The sequence below is a fragment of the Hermetia illucens genome, chromosome 5 (genome assembly GCF_905115235.1).
Source record: "Hermetia illucens chromosome 5, iHerIll2.2.curated.20191125, whole genome shotgun sequence".
Classification (NCBI taxonomy): Eukaryota; Metazoa; Arthropoda; class Insecta; order Diptera; family Stratiomyidae; genus Hermetia; species Hermetia illucens.
Genome location: NC_051853.1, coordinates 65,045,046 through 65,064,344, shown reverse-complemented (window position 1 = coordinate 65,064,344; position 19,299 = coordinate 65,045,046). Strand labels below are relative to the sequence as shown.

General features: G+C 42.5%; 3 protein-coding genes across 3 annotated transcripts; 2 read left to right on the top strand and 1 right to left on the bottom strand.

Moving 5' to 3' along the window:
* Nucleotides 1-528: 528 nt before the first annotated feature.
* Nucleotides 529-8,731, top strand: LOC119658030 (splicing factor 3A subunit 3). Its single transcript, XM_038065260.1, has 4 exons — nt 529-715; nt 7,081-7,128; nt 7,188-8,406; nt 8,470-8,731. The coding sequence occupies exons 1-4, from the start codon at nt 620-622 to the stop codon at nt 8,601-8,603; spliced, it is 1,497 nt and encodes a 498-aa protein (XP_037921188.1). The 5' UTR covers nt 529-619; the 3' UTR covers nt 8,604-8,731.
* A 6,716-nt stretch (nt 8,732-15,447) lies between these two features.
* On the top strand, nt 15,448-16,129 carry LOC119657833. Its single transcript, XM_038064950.1, has 2 exons — nt 15,448-15,743; nt 15,799-16,129. Exons 1-2 carry the CDS (start codon nt 15,649-15,651, stop codon nt 15,986-15,988), a joined length of 285 nt encoding a protein of 94 aa, XP_037920878.1. The 5' UTR covers nt 15,448-15,648; the 3' UTR covers nt 15,989-16,129.
* LOC119657832 (protein AAR2 homolog) lies at nt 16,060-17,324 on the bottom strand. The gene has a single exon (XM_038064949.1). It carries the CDS (start codon nt 17,252-17,254, stop codon nt 16,133-16,135), a length of 1,122 nt encoding a protein of 373 aa, XP_037920877.1. The 5' UTR covers nt 17,255-17,324; the 3' UTR covers nt 16,060-16,132.
* Between the last annotated feature and the right edge of the window lie 1,975 nt (nt 17,325-19,299).

The window sequence follows — 19,299 nt, the reverse complement described above, 5'->3', positions numbered from 1 at the left end:
TGAAAACTGCCTTAAACCAAAGGGTGAGGAAAATAATTAAATTAAAAAATGCTTACTTTAAGGGGACAAGATAATTTGTTTTTATTGGTTGAAAAGTTGTAATAAATATTCAATTATGTAATGAATTGCTAATGAATGTGTTTTTCATGTAAAGAAATTATTAAAACGATTTTGCTGTAAAAATATTTGTATTTTTTATCAATTTTGTCAATATGACTCTGCGCAAAGGTTAGTTTTCGAAGTTTTCATGGAGAAAATGTTCAGAAACAAGTTAATTGACGTCTCAAAGTAAAAAGCAATATTTATTTACCACAATAACACAATATTTATTTAACACACATATTTAATATACAATTTTTTCAAGAGGAGATATCATGTCATGGCTTTAATATTGGTCATGAAATAAAGTAATTTCAAAAGTTAATAAATCCCTTTAACTTCGAAATGTTTCTTATATCTATTTGATTCGCTCCTGTTGACATAGAGATGGCGCAATGTGGCCGTGCAATTTTGAGTTTTTGACAGACATCAAAAATGTTTATTGGCAAATCCTTCGGAAGAAGGTAAGCGGTGTAAATAATCTCTTTTGGGCAAGTTTTAGTTGGGTTTTTGGCTAAAAATGGAGACAATACTTGAACAGCAGAGACGATATCATGAAGAGCGAGAGCGTTTGATTAAATTAATGGTGGACGAATACGTTCAGAAGCGGCAAACGGTAAGGGAGTTTGTAATATTCAGAAGAGTAGTCCTTGCAATCTAGATTTAATTAATAAATACGGTTTGCATCCTTTCTGCTGATAGTAGTTTAATTGGGATATATTATATAATGCGAAATTAATTGGAAATTTGGAGCTACCACCTTGATCTGTACAATTCTGAGTTAACCTCGAAAGCACGGGCAAAGCATCAGTGGCTTCACAACAACGTTTATAATGCATGGAGCTGAATTTGCAAATGAATGAAATAAATTGCCAACATGTCTCTTGAATTCAAAGCCATCCCCTCAGCCTTAAGTAAGAACTAAAATACGAGTGCCTAGCTCTCCCCAATTCTGCTCTGAAGACTGAAAACCGCCCCGAAGCCCTTCCCTTCATAGAACCCAACCGTCCTTTTCGTACACATATTCACTTTATGACCTACCTGCCCATATTTGCGGCATACTACCCTCCTATCCTCATCCTCCCGGTAAGTTGCAGCTATGTGCCCATAATCTAAGCATCTGCAGCACTTGGTGATAACGACCCAAGAGAAGTTTCCCGTATTGCTCGGCAACTTCCACCGCAGCGAGTTGTTATCTTCGAAAATTCGCATCCTTTAACAGATCTTGCTAAAGAGTGCTGCAAAGGTGTTGCCGTCCGTCAACTTTATAAGCAGAGCGACGGTCTACTCCTTCATCTCCCCACGTTTTCTTCTGGTGCTCCACCAGTCGTGTCCGCCTTAAGTTTGGGCAGAGGGTTTTCTATCGGCTTCTTCTACAATCCCATCTCCTCAGTTTTGCAATTTTTTTTTTCATTGTGGAAGTTCTATTAATGAATCGTGTGAAACGGAGCGGGTCGCAATAGTCAGAAGCGGGTGCACCCTCAAAAACAAAGCCCCTGCCCGAAGCCTGGCCTATGCTAAGCTGATCCCGGAACTCACGAACGAATCAGAGCTTGCTCAGGAGAACACCTTTACTAATAACGGCTCAATGCACATTACCCAACCAGGCTCCCGAAGAAGTTGGCTCTTGATACACGCCACAACTACGGCCCAAGTAGAGGTAGGCTTACATTGATGTTCGAAAAGAGTTGCCCAGGATTCCTAATGTGTCCCAATGTGTATCGGTCATTAGCAGTTTGCACTTCACTGAGACACTTTCTCGGGGCTACTCCCTAGGACGCAGGCATAATGCCAACCAGGGGTATGAACTACTTGCTCCGGCACCTCGAGGACGCCACTCGACGTATCATAAACGACCCGTTAAGGATCGCTAATTACTTCCGGGGGTTTGTGGTAATGACGCCGACAAAACATAAATGTGCAAATTATGCCAGTAGTTACATGGATTTTCTACCCTGAAAGTAATTTTTTGCTCATACCGGCTGGAGAAATGGTCTTCCTATCCATTGTTAAACTGCAGGAGCAGTCTGGGCGATTTTTCTTCCTTTCAAAAGAAATTTGCTGGTCTTACATAACTTGGGGGTGGAGGGATGATTGAATGATCGTTCGAGGACAAAAGGTCCCTCGCCTATAAATGTAATTCCACCGTAGTGCCTGTCGGCACGCGATTGTTCGCCCCTTAGCCAGGCAGGTCGATCAAGTCCTTGCTATTCCGTCCTCCTTCGCAGTTACTGCAAAAGATTCTGCCAAGCTTCCTGTCTGTGTATTCTGACCTTGCCGCATTCCTGTGTTCTGTGTGTCCCTCCGAACATCTGCTATAGGAGGGTACCTAGGAATTTAGCGTCGGTATCTCTGTATGTCGGATTAGCCCAGCGGTTAGAACGCTAAACTGTTGTACGGGGCGTTGCAGTTCAAATCTTACTAACATCTGCCATGTAAGCATAATTCCACCGTCCTCTTCGAACAAGAACGACAATCAGAGCCCAGCCGTGACTAGCAACGTGGTACTGGTTTGTGTAACTTCGCACTTGAGCCCTAGTCGCGATATGGGCGCAATCGCAGCCATCAAACTCCCACAATCGGAAATAACCAGATCGAGAACATATCGTCCAGCAATTCCCCTGGAGGTTATGTTCTCGGTGGGCCACCGCGTTTCCTATGATTCTAGATAACCTCTGGTGAGGCAAGGGCCACTTAAGATGAGTCGAACTTGCATAGTGCAACACACACTGATTCCTGCATGGTACAGCACATTCATTTCTTTCGCTGCAATGTCAACTGGGATCATGCCCGCCAACACCAGGATACTTCATCTGACGTGGGTTTTAAAAGCAGCTGCGCCCACACAATCAGAATGGATCACATCACTCCGGCTAAAAGCAATATTTTACAGTATTTCGATCTGTCGACATTCGGCAACATTTTTGCAAGTTCAGTGATGCACTCAGTTTAGTGTCAATCTCCGGCTTAGAGACAACCGTATGTCCGTCGACTTCTACTTTCACAGTATTTTTCTTTCTTCGGTTCACTATTAAGACCGCTTCCGTTTTGTCAGCCACCAGCATCTTTTCCAAGCAGGTCTTTATCGCTCTCGCTGTTTTCGTCGCGTAGACCTCAACGTCGTCTGAGTACTTTACTGTAACAATTACAGCCGGGTTATCTTCAAAACCGACAATTATAGCCTTTGAGACGGGAAGCGCATATTATTATGGATGACATTTCACAGCAGAGTGTCTAGCAGCGAGCTTTATGGTACCTTCGATGTCACAATGTAGTCTTCAAGGCTCATCACGTACCAGGGAGTCCTCTCTGTAAGGTAATTCTCGACCAGATTCGCCAAATATCCAAAAACACTGCAGTAGGCGAATGCTCCAAGGCCTCACCAAAGGTTATCTAGTACAATAGGAACCAGGATAGCCCGACAAGTTCATATATCTCAGGAGAATTCAGAATACAGACCCCCCAGAACCGGAGCGTTCAGCGTTTGCTCATACTTGGCTAGTATAGCGCCGGGTAGAGCATTACAATTGTATTTGCGGATCCCTTTCGCTTTCGTTTTGATGAATCCCTCCTCCTGATGCTGTATTATTAACTAGGAAGCTTTTTCCCTTCAAGCTCATAGCGCTGCTTGGTCCATTTGGTCATTGACCTGTTATAAATGTCATAACCGGGATTTCGGAATAATAATCGTTCGCGCAACAATCCATATTGGATCAGGGCCTTGGAAGTGTGTTACAACACTTCATTCAAGACTGCAACGGTACGCTACAGTCCACTGTAGGAGGCAATGTGGTCAGCATTGCACTCGCCCGAGATTATTACCCTGATTTGAGTCAGGTACTCATTCACAGCCGAGTCAACTGGTATCCGACGTCAAATCATGATACACGTACGACAGCCTTGTATTCTAACCACGTAGGTATTCCGAGGAATTTCGGAATGGCACACTAATTATGGCATTATCGATATCTTTCTCGCGGGCGGTTTATGAGAGCAAGCCTTGCGCCGCCTGGCAGTGGTTGAGGTTGATTTATATCAACCTCATCTGCAATTTGCGTTGAGGGCTCTCCTGTATTCCGGGCATCTGCTGCTAGTTCACAATCTCCTTTCTTGTGTGCAATTTCCAGAAACTGATGGTAAACCGTTGTAGCCATGGAGTGAATGGAGCCGTTGTTCATTCTTCAGTAGAAATAGAATTTCGAAAATTTACAGTTCCTGGTGCACAAATTCCTATTTCGAAATACTTTGATTTTATTCCTAAATCTTCCTCTTTAAATTCAAACTCACAGGGTTATATCCATTATGATCCCATCTGCTAGTTTTTCCAGTCGCGAGGTCCTAGGTATGGGAACCAATGTAACTTTCACATTCCGCTAAGTTAGTGAAAAATACGCGTTCGTTAAGCATAGACGGTATATATTCTTAGTATGCAGACCTAGGTTTACATCTATGGAACGAGTTAAATGCTCATTTAAGCCGCTCAAATGACACTATTTTGTGTCAAGTTCTTTGCTATACTCTTTAGCTAGGATTCACTTTTAATTCGAGATTCTTTCAAGCGAGTTCGTCTTTCACAAAAGCGTTTCCACAACGAAATTTTAGGCGATTTAATATTATACTTCTTTTCAGAGCCTCTCATTCATTTATCAGAAAGATGTGTCCTTTCGGAATGCGTTTTACATCATGGCATTTTCCCTATCTTTGTCGTATTGAGAGGATAACTTTCTACGAAAGCTGGAAACATTTAATTTGCTCCAGAAATCGTAACTCGGTCACATATCGTCCAGTTGATATTCCGCGAATTAATACATGATCAATTTCCAAAACGCATAAGGTTAGAAAAACTCCCGACTTATCAGTTTTATATGCAGTTCTAATGGCTAGCAGGTAGTAGTTTTGAAATTGTTCTGGTCATTAAACTATTCAGCAGCTACGCCACGCCTTTCGGCTCCTTACCTGGAAACCAAACGTGGCCGACTCAGTCTCGTCCCCTCCTACACGGCAGTAAAGGAGATGCAGTGTTGCCTGTTGCACTTAGTCCTGTTCTAGCCGACAAAGTTTAGCCGTAGCATTTTACGATATAATATTTGCCTCGTTTGTAATCATAACCTGATCGGCTGGTGCCGTCAAACAAGACCCACCCACCTTGGCTATAGTTTCCGATATTACTGAAAGTATGTTTTTCATTCTTCGACATAGCTGTGCAGATCGTCAGCCAAGCGGCCATCAAGGCACTCAGACCCAAACAGGTATCGAAATGCCATGAGAGATTGAACCCGCTCGTTTCGCACAATAAGATCTCGATTCTCTGAATTCCAGGCCATGGTGGATCAGAAGGCAATGAGCCAGTAGACGAGCTGACCAGAAACGGAGCAGAAATGCTTCTACTGGGACCAGAACCCTTCTGTAAAATCGAATATGGGTTCATGGCCGCAATGTTGAAAAATGAAAAGGAAAAGCTGAGGGAACTATTATTGGGCGAACCTACCATGAATGAAGTAGTGTCGGTTGCTCATGGGACACGAACCCAGACTCTCAGAGGATTGTTTAAACCTCATCCAGAAAAGCCCCTGGATTTTAGTGAGAATAATCACTTGTCATTGCCGGCTAAATTATCTCTTGGAGAAACTAGGGATACCTACGAAGAACGTCTGCTAATTCTATGCGAAAAGGGACGAACGCTCCATACATGTTCAAGGACAGTGTCCTTCACTTGTCCAAAGTTGTTTGGAGCAGCTGGAAGAATATTTAATACCAGATGCCAAGTTGAAATGCTTAGAAGTATATTAAAATTCCTGTCGGTTATGGGCTTGCTTGACATACTATAGTTATCCTCATCATCATCATCAACGACGCAACAACCGGTATCTGATCTAGGCCTGCCTTAATAAGGAACTCCAGACATCCCAGTTTTGCGCCGAGGTCCACCAATTCGATATCCCTAAAAGCTGTCTGGCGTCCTGACTTACACCATCGCTTCATCTTAGGCAGGGTCTGCCTCGTCTTCTTTTTCTACCATAGATATTGCCTTTATAGATTTGGCTGGATCATCCTCATCCATACGGATTAAAAGACCCGCCCACCGTAACCTATTGAGCCGGATTTTATCCACAACCGGACGGTCATTGTATCGCTCATAAATTTCGTCCTTATGTAGACTATGGAATCGTCCATCCTCATGTAGGGGGTCAAAAATTCTTCGAAGGGTTCTTCTCTAGAACGCGGCCAAGAGTTCGCAATTCTTCTTGCTAAGAACTCAAGTTTCCGAGGAATACATGAGAACTGGCAAGATCATTGTCTTGTACAGTAAGAGCTTTGACCCTATGGTGAGATGTTTCGAGCGGAACAATTTTTGTAAGCTGAAATAGGCTCTGTTGGCTGACAACAACCGGTTGTGATTTTCGACCCTAGATAGGACAAATTATCAACGGTCTCAAAGTTATATTCTCCTATCCTTATTCTTCCTGTTTATACTTTGTCTTGCCTTCATTGGCGTCGCCTGCTGGATCTGGATGAAGGCAGTTTATACGTCTCGGACCGTTCTTTCTATGATGTCGATATCGTGGACTTAAAGAGGATCGTACCTCTTGCATTTACCTCAGCATCATGGATCACTTTCTCGAGGGCCAGGTTAAAGAGGACGCATGATAGGGCATCCCCTTGTCATAGACCGTTGTTGATGTCGAATGGTCTTGAAAGGGATCCTGCTACTTTTATCTGGCCTCGCACATTGGTCAGGGTCAGCCTAGCGGCTTTAAAGTCCATGAAAATATGGTGCAACTGATGTCTATATTCCAGCAGTTTTTTCATCGCTTGCCGCAGAGAGAAAATCTGATTGTTATCAGGTATAATATAAATAGTAAAACGGGCACAATAGTTGTTCTAAGACGCAGTGAACTACTCTTAACAGTATTATTATATCGATTTCGAAAAAATGTAATGCATAACTTGTTCCGTTTTCGGTATTTCGAATATTTCCAGGACAGAGACAAAATCTATTCAGAACATCGTCTGAAATATCTCCTCGAGGTAAGATTGTTTCTTACTACATAATTTCGGAATCTGTGTCAAACATTAATTTTTTTCAGCTCCATCATCATGCTACCGCGAAGCTGCGTGAACTATATGAGGATAAGGACAATGAAAGGAAAAACGAAGTGCAAGCGCTCTCAGGTCCAAATGAGTTTAGTGAATTTTACGCTCGGTTGAAGCAAATTAAAGAGTTTTATAAGAAGCATCAAAACGAAATCAGTGTTCCGTTGTCAGTGGAATTTGAGGAGCTGACAAAGGCTTACTCAAATCCAGACGAAATGAGTGCTCTTGTGGACTTCACCGACGAGGAAGGGTTCGGAAAATATCTTGATCTGAACGAATGCTACGAGAAATATCTAAATATTCGTGGAATAGAAAAAGTTGATTATATCACGTATCTGATGACATTCGATCATGTCTTTGATATTCCCAAAGATCGTAAAAACATGGAATATAAGAAGTATTTGGAAACAATGATTGAATATTTACACAACTACGTCCAGAGAATTAAACCTTTGCTAGATTTGGATGCAGAATTGCAAAAGGTTGATAAAGAATTTCAAAAACAGTGGGCAAATGGAACATTCCCCGGATGGCCCAAGGAAACAGAATCCGTGTTAGCTAATACGGGTGCCCATTTAGATCTATCTGCATTTTCCAGTTGGGAGGAGTTAGCTTCCTTAGGTTTGGATAGATTGAAGTCCGCTCTGTTGGCGCTCGGTTTAAAATGTGGTGGCACATTAGAAGAGAGAGCGCAACGACTATTCTCCACCAAGGGTAAAAAAGTGTTAGATCCATCCTTGATGGCTAAGAAAACAGGCGGCAAATCAAACAGCCGTGAATTGGCTCGTCAAAAAGAAATTGCTGCTCTAGAAGCGCAGCTTTATCGCTTTGCCGAATTCGTTTCAGAGCAAAGAAGCGCAACAAAAGAAAATGTTCAACGTAAACAGGCCCGAACGGAAGGCGAGCGTGAAGATAGTGACGCAGAAGCTAGTGAAAGTGACAATGAGGAAGAAGACAACGATGATGTGCCCTACAATCCTAAGAACCTTCCTCTGGGTTGGGACGGCAAGCCAATTCCCTACTGGTTGTATAAATTGCACGGTCTGAATATAAACTACAATTGCGAAATTTGCGGAAATTATACTTACAAAGGACCAAAAGCTTTCCAACGACATTTCGCTGAATGGAGACATGCCCATGGTATGCGATGTCTAGGCATTCCTAATACGGCGCATTTCGCAAATGTAACACAAATTGAAGACGCAATTACACGTAAGTTTTGGAAAATTTGATAGGCGACAAGAATTATCTTCAAACTAATGTTCTAATTTGCAGTTTGGGAAAAGCTAAAAACACAGAAACAAGGCGAACGATGGATTCCCGATCAAGAAGAAGAATATGAGGATTCACAAGGAAACGTGGTCAACCGCAAGACTTATGAAGATTTGAAGCGACAGGGTCTTCTGTAGAGATCAATTTTACTATTTTATTCACTTGAATTGTAATGGTACCATCATAATCAACCATTTCGCATAATTTGTATAACATTAGGAGAAATAAATACTGAAGCTGGTAGCTTGCAGCGTTCATTTCAAAATCGGCCTTAGTGATTTCTTCAGGTTGCTTATTGTCAACTTGAGAGAGAATTTCCTCTTTAACATTGGTCCCGTTCGGATTCAATACTCTTCCCATTATCGTTAAGTTAAATTTCTCAACCCGAGTTTCGAATAAAGAGCGCATTATCTGAAACGAAAATGAAATGCCCCGGTGTAGTTAAGGTAGCGCCGAGTTAGAGGTAGAATTTTCCATTATGTTTAGATGTGCAGCATTGATTTATGGGCGACTTGTGTGATCAAAACTTCTTTGACTTTCAATCCTAAAAGCCTTGATTTCTCCACTAATCGAACTTTCAGATTCACCAGCTCAACTAACTCTAACTTTAGATTGAAATGATCGATGTCCGTTTGATAGGAATGGCTAGAAACAACATTTTTATGTTTCTCCGTAAATTGATTTCAATTTCAACATGTCGATCTTCTGCTGGATTACCCAGTTTTCAGGATGAGATCGAAATTGTTATTGCTGACAATATTTGTAAACGTTTCCGAATCCATACCGTCGATGAATGTTATATTGTTAGTATGTTTTATCGTCGGTGCGCTTTCCCCAATAATTGCTTTTATGCGACATTTCTCCAAACTTAATTACTAGGTTGTTCAATAAGTGCGGTTCGATAAGAAAAGACGTTGCCACTAGCGTCCAAAAACAGCAATAACGCAAGAAATCGTAGAAAACACGTCGTATTGGAAGATCGTCGAGTGGCTGAAAGAACTTTACTAGAAGCCCTAGGCATCTCATTGGGCAATGTAAGCAATATTTTGATTGACGTATTGGGTTTCAGAAAGCTGTGTGCACAATGGGTGCCGCATTCGCTAACAATGGTACAAAAACACATTCGAATGCGATTTTCTCACCAACAGTTAGAGCGTGGGGTGAACCTGGTTCTTCGGCTCCGAAACGAGTTCATGTCCAGAAATCGGAATTCGTGAAAAAAGGCCAGGTTTGTAGAAGAAAAAAATCCTTTTTCATCAGAACAATGCACCGTGTCACAAGAGCATTTTGACAATGGCTAAAATCCATGAATTCAATTTCCAATTATTGGAGCATCCGCCGCATTCACCAGATTTGGCTCCTAGCCACTTCGATCTGTTTTCAAACCTAAAACAAGTCGGAATACCGGAAGCTCGCGCTTCGGGTATAAAGGTTTTGTGTTCATCTTATGTAAGAAATTTCAACCCACATTTTTCTATCCATCCATAGATATTACGCTCACCGTAAACAAACAAACTGCCTATTTCCGAACACTGTACATATATGCAAGTATATAAATTTATCGTACCCATGTTTCCGATTTCCTTCTTATATCTATCTGAATTAGGCACTACCCGCAAAGTTTATTAGCACGCATATATTATATACCTACATACACACATGTCTGGCTGACAACTAAAAAACTAAAACAAAATAATTCTCTGCGACCCAATTCATAAGAACTCATTTCGTTGTGGTGTGATGATGACGTCATGCAGGTTATCGAGTGCACGAAATTCTCAAAAAATTGTCAAGTTTCACCCCCTATAACTTTGTTAATAATAGTTGGATTTTAGTCAAACGTGACCAAACTGTGATTATGTTCTTCATTACACGCATGGTAAATGTTGTACTTCTGGGATGAACACAAGGGGGGTGGCGGGTAAATTTCTAAAATATGGAAATATACTATTATTAACTTTATTTGTGCAGATATCGGAACCGGATATATTTTGAGGCCTGGATTTCGTGGGGATACACCACTGTGATTTTTTTTCAGATTTTTCGGTTGGATAAGTTCTGAGAATGAGACCTGTTACACTTTTTGGGGGTCATATTTTGATCCCTCACTCCCCTATGTTTCAGCCAACATCAAATATTGAACCAGTTTCGAAAAGTACTAATTGAGACCTTTCATTTGGTACCCCAAATGGCTACATTCTGTAAAAAAAAAATTTACACCCTCCATTCACATGTATGGGGAGCCCCCCTTAAACTTAACACAAGATGGTGCCACTTACTGCAAGGGAACACCAGATTACATACTCTCACCAATTTTCGTGATAATCGGTCTAGCCGTTTCCGAATAAATCGGGTGTGACAGACAGACAGACACCGTCTCGATTCTAATAAGGTTTTGTTTCACACAAAACCTTAAAAATCATGCTTGGGAAGCGTCTTTCATCAAATGATGATGTCATAACAGCTGTGGAAGCATATTTTTCAGCCCTTCCAAGTTCTCACTTCGGGGACGCAATTTATAAATTGGAATATGGTTGCAACAACTGTATTGATGTTCACGGAGACTATACTGAATAATAAAGTGTATTTCAAATCATAAAATTGTGTTTTTCTTATCGAACCGGAAAACTTATTGAACAACCTGGTACATGCCGATATCGCTACTGATACTGGATGGTGATCTCCAATAAAGATGGAAGATAGTATATTCCAGGCCTGATTGGTATCTCTTCTGATGTTTGTAAAGATGTCGATCGGTTCGTTTGTTCTTAGGAGGAGTACCGCATTCGGGTTGATTTTATACAAGCTTAAAACATATAGGAGCCTCGAATACGATATTGGATCTAAAGGTGGATTTATAAACTATACAGGGTTAATCTCTAAATATTTTGTTTTCAGAGAAAATTTTGTTTTCCTGTTCACTCCTTGGTGGAATATAGAGCATCCACGCAGTCAGATTGTGCTTCAGTTTCACTATTATCACACGAGACAAACACTAGACACTCACGACGGCTGGGATTCGAACCCAGAGCAACGAGACTGGGAGGCTGACGCTCTACCCCCTCAACCATCACACCGTCCGCAAAACGGAGCAAATTTGCTCCCCAACTGTTAATTTATGAAAGAATTGAAGTGTTAGCGCAGGGAACCAAACTGAAAATCTTGCAGATAATGGCAAGTACTTTGTAGACATTTTGGGGTGCAAGACGCACACTGTTCCTCGGGGGTAGGTTACCCCCTTGCTGAAAAATGGTAGAGCAAGGTTTGCATTAGCAATCATCTCATTGAAAGGATTTAAACCGCTTTAGCCAGAAGTTTGTTATTTTGTCAACTTCTACCATCTTGCAATTATCTGCTTTGAGCCATTTCATTATCATTTTTGACAAACATGCTAATTTCGAGGAAAACCATACAAGGAACGGGGGACCAGTTGCTTGTAAACTTAACTGTTTTGACCGGTTCCAAACCAAGAAGGCTATACACGGAGATTCAACTCCCAGCACATTCTTTAAAATTTTATGGAGACAGAAAAGTTTTGCACAAGTTCGACCGTGGCGGGAGTTTTGTGGGAAAAATTTCGCGTCTAGAACCTGGTGTTGGTGCCACGAATGTCTTACAGTGCATAAGTGTACAAGCACATGGTTGCGAGTTGCTGCGAGCACGTGGCAGTATCTGTCACAATAACAAACATTGCACTGCTATTTATGGCTTCGCACATCCCAGCTTCAACACTTCTCTGCGGGAAACTTGGTAGAAGCGCATCATTCTCGGCAATTATTCCATGTTTGCTCTCCTAGGAAGTGATGAGCAAATAAGCAGATGCATCTAAGACAGCTTTACTTTCTCCTCGTTGAGGAACTTTTCAATGACTCAGGTACTTGGTAAGCGTTAGAAATTTTTATTTATACCGGAAGGCAGTTTGCTGATTGCCACTGACAAAATTATTGGAAAAAATCCAAACTCAAAAATTAGGTAGACTCCCCCGCCTAATTTTATTGATGCCTCTATTCTGCCGCACCTTTTTAGCTTGGAGAAATTTCTGAGACCACAGATAACATCCCCCTCACTCTTTCTTTTCCAACAAACCAAACTCAGACGAGGATGCTGAATTCTTCCCGAATTAAAGTCATGGCACGGGTAGATGGGTTCATGAAAGGATTGCATTATTAGATTCCATTTGGCTTCCGTGGAAGTGGCATTCCTATGTTTGTTTGCCTTGCCTTACTGGTGCTCAGAGGTGGCTGCGAGGAAGACGGGGCGGCAACCCTATCGGCCAAACCAAAACCAAGTGGCCGAGGAGAACCTCCATAGTGGTGGCACCGGGAGACGCTGTAATCACTTTGGTTTGCCGGCTGTGATTCAGTAGGCGAATGCTCCAAAGGCCTAATCAGGGCGATCAGACCCGAGTCTGCACGGGGACTCATCTGAAGTGGCAAATTGGTCACGAAACCTTACCAGGGGTATACTGGTACCATGGGAACCGGGAAAGCCCCTGGACTCATATACTTCGGGTGAACTCCTGCTGTATGTGAGGACAGCTCGGTTATTTGCGGTTGGCCCCCTAGTGGGAGTTTCATGGTGGTTGTGGTTATGCTCAAGCGAGAAGAGACCTTCGGACCTCGACGTACCGTACTCCATAATTCGGTAGAGATTTAGGTAATTCTTGCATCCACCAGTATGAATGCTAATCCATGCACTTGGTATAGACTGGTACCGTTGTTGCTTGTCTCAGCGGGGCTCTGATTGTGGTCACAAAATCAATCCGTGTCTGAAGAGGACCGTAGGATTAAGTCTCACGACAGGTGCCTACGTAAAACACCATGGGCTTCACTGCCTTGCCTTACTTACATTATGAAGCGCTTTTTCGGGACTTGACACTGGTGGCTTGAAGCGGAAGTTGGGTGTTGTATCACTTAGCAGTGCCTGCATTGGTTTCATACTTAAATTAGTAGGTCATTATTCGGTGAGGACTGCTTTTGTCAGTAGAGTCATATGAAGATAATTATGAGCTTTAATAATCAATCTTTTTTTGTTAAAGTCTCAATATTCTCCCCTTGAAGTAAATTCTAGGCGCAGGAGTAATTACCTTCTTTCTCATCCCCACCGCCAGGCCTGCTATCCAAGAATCTATTCGATTTTTAGTTTTTGATTTCCGAGGAATTAGATGATTTTCATCGTTCATATTTTCTAAAATAAACGATTCTGTGGCACTTATTTTAACATTGGCCACACCCGGGTATCTTACCTGAAGAAGGCACCTCGACTAAAAGTTCATTTTCATAATTTTCAGGCAATCCCCTCGCGTCTGTTGGAGGTTTGGAGTATCGGTTTATTGAAATGAAGGAATAAGGAGTCGGCAGTACTGATGAGAGGGGGGATTCCCCTGGGCCCGGAGTTTTACCAGAAGCTCGGAATAAAAACTTTAATGAAAAAATGTATAATAGGCGTGCCCGCATAATTTTTTTCGCCAGGCCAGTATTATTTTTACGTCGGGCCCAAATTTTCTCGATTTCGTCGAGAAGATATATTTTTGCCGTTGTCGCCACGAAACCATGCTTCATACTGTGGAGAGCCGATAGGAAATAATTCTTACTAAGAATCCAAGTTTGCGACGAATATGTACAGTAAGAACTTTGACCCTTTGCTGAAACGTTTAGACTGAAACAGTTTTTGGAAGCTGAAATAGGTTCTTTTGGCTGCCAACAGCCGTGCGTGAATTTTATAGTTCTTGCTGTTATCGGTTGTGATTCTCGAGCCTAGATAAGGCAAATTATCAACGGTTTCAAAGAAGTAGTGTCTCATTTTTATTGTTCTCATTTGACCGGTACCGGCACCTGTTCGATCTGGATGAGTTAGACTGTACATCTCGGGTTGGTCTTCCCATTTTATCAATATCGCCAGCATAGGCCAATAGTTACATGGATTCAAGGAGGATGGTGCCTCTCGGATTAACATTAGCACTACGGCTTACTATTTCCAGGATCAGGTTAAAGGGGATGCATAATAAGGTAGCCTCACACATTAGTCAGGGTCCGCTTAGCCGTCTACAGTTTTACCCTGGCTATAGTATCTTAGGCGGCCTTAAAGTCGATGAAAAGATGGTGCAACTAATGGTCATATTCCAACAGTTTTTCCATCGTTTGCCGCAGAGAGAAATTCTGATCTGTTGCTGAATTACCCGGAATGAAGCCTCTTTTTGGTATTGGTAGATTACATTCTGGGTGTATGGGGCTATTCGGTCCCATAGCCACAACTTGCTGTATTTCTATTAATCGCGTCTAAATCAGTATTCAAATGTTGACGACCCGGAGCGGAAAATTGTAACGTGTTTTCGGATAACAATAGCCGCCACATCGGACGGCACGACTACCTTGTATTTCAACGACTTTCTTGTATTCCAGATACATATAAAAGTCGACCACATAGATGGAATTGAGTTGCTCAATTTAGGGGGTCGAGGGGGCTGATGTGGTGGTTGTTGTTGTTGTGCGGAATCGGTAACACTCATTTGTATCCTGATTTAATTGCGTCTTATCTTAGCGACGCATTCAGGTCGGTGTCGTTCATATTTTTTGTGAAAAGAAACCACCGTTTGTAGTGGTTGGGAACTATGTACATTTCCTGAACACGAATGATGAAAACCGGGCATAATGTACCTTTGATAAAGAGATAAACCAAACTAGGTTATCCACTTGAGTAACAATTTCTTATCAGTTAACGAAAGAAAAAATATATTGGACATGAACGTTGAATTTCATTACACGCGCATAATTTGCCGCGAGCCTTTTCGACTTGCATTCTCATTTGCTGACTCTTTGGTTGCATACACAAAATGCTTACGTGGACCACTGAGGTGCAGACAACAAACTTCATAGGCTTGGTGACCTTTCAAGAGCAGCACACTCCAACAATATCCTAGACCAAACCATCCAACACCTTCATAACGACTCAATTGTACAATAACAAACTGCGATTAAGTTCCTTCCGCTCACAGCAAAATGACGTAGACTTGGGTATCGATTTTCATTTGTTTGCTTACGGCTCTGATTAGACGACTGTTGCTTAGGACACGATAAGCCAAACATATCATTGCAGTTGCACCGCAAGGGCGAAGACGCACAAGGCCTGCTTCGATTTGAATATTTTTAAATCAGGACCAATCGGCAGAGAACTTGGACGAAAATGAAGCATCAACAGGTTGTCCCCGACTACACGACTATGCTCAAATCGTCCTGCCTGTGTCTACTGCTGGCATTCTCAGGATATGTCCTCCTCAAGTAAGTACGCGAAGGTATAAAATGATCAAACTGTCACCCAATTTCTTTTTTCAAGGCTGGTGCAAGCGATCTTCTACTTGCCCAGGCACCTGCAGAGGAACCAAGAGAAATTAGAGGAAATTGCGGCCAAATACGCAGTCAAGCTAAATGAAGAAAAAGCCAGCAACAAGGACGACTCTTCATTGGAAAATATACCAGAAGTCGCCAACGAGGAAGGAGATAACGAAGCAAAGAAAGAGAAATAAGTGTGAGCGTTATTGTTTGCGGGTTTACTGTTGTTTGAAAGTGTTTTAATGCAGAGATTTCTAGTCCAATGTAATTTTTGAAAAATACTTTATTTTCTATTAACTCTTCTATTAAATACAAAATCTATTGCTAGAGTTGAACTTTTAGTCTGCGTTGTCTACGACCACAGGCATGTCCTCCGGGTCTTCGTCCAGGAGCCCATCGAACTTCCACTTCATCGTCTTTTTTAGCCTCTTCGCCATGCGATCGGCACTGATATGCAATCCAGCAACCGCGCAGTTTTGAAGTAAGCTCCTTACGTCCCTGCACACTGTGTTGTTCTTCGTTTGCTCCATTAACTCTTCCGGCAATTCCGGAAGCTGGAACTGAAGAATTTCCAAGTATTTCATGTAGAACAGCATGTACTTATCCACGGCCGTTTCTGAGTTGCTTAGGAGGTTGAGAGTTTTTCGCCAATGCGCGAGGCTGTCCACTGAGTAGCCGGAGCAGAAGAAAATGAAAGCCAGTTGGATCTCTTGTATTGCTTCGATTTGATCTGAGAACTTGGCGAAAAATGCATCGACGGCCTCTATGCAGTCCAAGTGGTGTCGAGTGACTTCGGAGGGAGCAACGCCTTTTGGTATTCGTGGCGGTAGTTCTTTAAAATTCAACGCCGTGTCCGGAAGAGGCTTGAGGTTGGGCAACAGTTCACTTTCGTCTGCAACGTATGGCAGATTCTTGTAATTCCCAGGAGCTCCTCCCCGAGGTCGTTCTGAATCCGGGCATGATAGGAATTCCATGCTGTTCCTAATAAACCCCGACTGCGGAGTGCATCTGCAAAGTACATCCTCTGTTATTGTGTCGGTCAGGGATTTCCATTTAGCGAGTTCTTTGAAGTCGTAAGGCGCCAGAAATCTGTCCAGATCTTTCAGGTTTTCCCGGATTCGTTGCTTCTCCAGTTCAATATCTTGGCACTGTCTGGTTCGTAACTCCTCAGTTTGGGGATCCCACTCCTTGACGACAATCTCACATGGTTTGAAGTAATGGGCGAAGCCAACCCGCGGAGCCGTGGTTCCATAAGAATCCCTGGCCGCACAGAAAACGTAGTGGGGACCAGGAGGAATCATCTTAACGCCACGGAATCGTTCGCCAACGTCGTACGACGACAAGTCTATGCCGAATTCCGTGCCCACTGGAACTCCCGCGATGATCAATGTGGCGCCAACTTGAAGCATGTGCTGCGCCACGTAAGGATCTATTACAATTGGGCTACCGCCAGCCTGCATGCCTGCTGCAAACAACACAAATGTTTATGCGCGACTAGTTTGACGTTTATTATCTCAACAATAAATACGAGAGAAGTTATGTGCATTTGAATTTTGAATTGTTTGATTAGGCTACTGTCCGCTCGAGCGCTAGTCTAGGGCCACGGATTTCTGGCAATGTGTTCGAATTTAAGATGAACAGTTTCACATAAAAACGGGGAATCCCAGAAATTAACACAAATCGCTTGGGTAGGAGTGAAAAACTCAATCGGTAATTCATAGAGATTTGAATTTTGTAATGTACCTTTGAAAAGGAGAGAATTCGAAAAATTTGTGTGGCTGTGAAGACGTGCTGCAGGAATTATTACTGCATTTTGAACACTCGTGTTTTCGGGAATCAGTCATAAATGTCAGGTACTCTGTACTGGGGATAGCCAGTAATTTTGCTTTCCACTATTTCAATAGTTACTTTTTCAATCGTTCAATAGTTAGTCTTGTGCTTTATCAAACCAAGGTAGTGATTTTCCGACTTACTACTGCCCTGTGTGTTTCAGCTTAAGAATATACGCAAAGTCTTTCTTGCTTATCGTAAGAGGCGACTAAAGGGGATATATGTTTGTGGGCTTTTTTTACAGCCCAAACCGAGCATCCGGGAGACTGGATGCATCGCCTCTAATTATCTCGATTCAAAGATGGCGTTCTTTAGTTCATTTGTAATCTGCGTACAGTGCGTCCCCCCAGCGCTTCTTTGGTCATCTACCATCGGCTCTGCCTTTCAGCACCCGTTTCGGAATCCTTCCCTCCTACATTCGTTCGACATAGTCAGCCCGTTGCGATTTCTGGATTTTGATTAGCGACAATGATAGTGGGTCGTCAAAAATTCATTCAGTTCATGATTGCATTTAATTCGCTAGGCATTTTCTTACTTTACTGCTCTCAAAATCTTGATCTGCCTTTCCGACATTGAATTGTGCAGTCCATCTGCCTCTTGGCTTATTTTGCGTCTGTAGATGACTTTACGTTAATTGCCAAGCAGGACAACGGGAATTGCTCTCGCGATCATCTACAAGAAGACGATATAGGGCCTCGTTGAGCAGAACGGGGTTCTTTGCATCCACAAGAAAATGTTTCCTGGTATGTGTGGGCCTCCAACATTTGTCACTTGTCGACTTATGGCCGAGATTCCAACTGCAGGCTTATCTCATGCTCGAGTCGAGCGTCAGTTCAAGATATTTAACCGTTTGTTTTGACTCTGTAGTCAACTCGCCAATCCATTTGGGAAGTGATATCGGAATTCCCTTTCTGGTCAAGATGACTATTTCGGTTTTTTCCTGCACACGGTTGAAACTATAAGCAGTTATGCATCGCCTTACTCATTTCATCAATATGCCGAGTTTCTTTTGTGGCTATTTAACATTGCATCTGGTGATAAGTGCCGCAGTAACCCATTTGAATGCCAAAATGGGTTCTGACAACGCCTTATTCAGATATGTGAACACGGTCTCGGTGACCATAACGATAACGGTGACGGGTTTGTGGATTTCTGCAGCTTTCACCGTAGAATTTGCTGGTTAGCTGAGTTTCAACCGATCGGTAGCGTACGAGCAATCAAATTGATTTCTGGATGCCCTTAATGAAAGGAATGCTATTATGGCCTTAATAGAGGTCATCGCCAGATCATTGCTTGTCTTCGTTTACGTATTGGTTCGGCAGTTTCTTCGATCTCTAAAGTTCAACAACGACCGCTTACATGATTCCCCTCCAGTAGAAAGCGGGAGCATTATTTTACTGATCGGTTGACCATTATCTTGAATTCCCCAGATGAGAAGTCACTAGCATCGAAGTCGATGGAAAACGACCAAAAGGCCGACTGAAACTGTGATGGCTTGAGGTACTGGTGGTGATTTTAAAGCTTCTCAACTTCACATGGATTAGCTCTATAATAGAAGGAAATGACGTAATCAGTCGAGACGAGCCCACTCTATTGCTGAATGGAATAAAGGCTAAAAAGGAAAAAGAAGAAGTTCACCAGAGAATATTCGCGTTAGCCATGTCACCGGCTACGT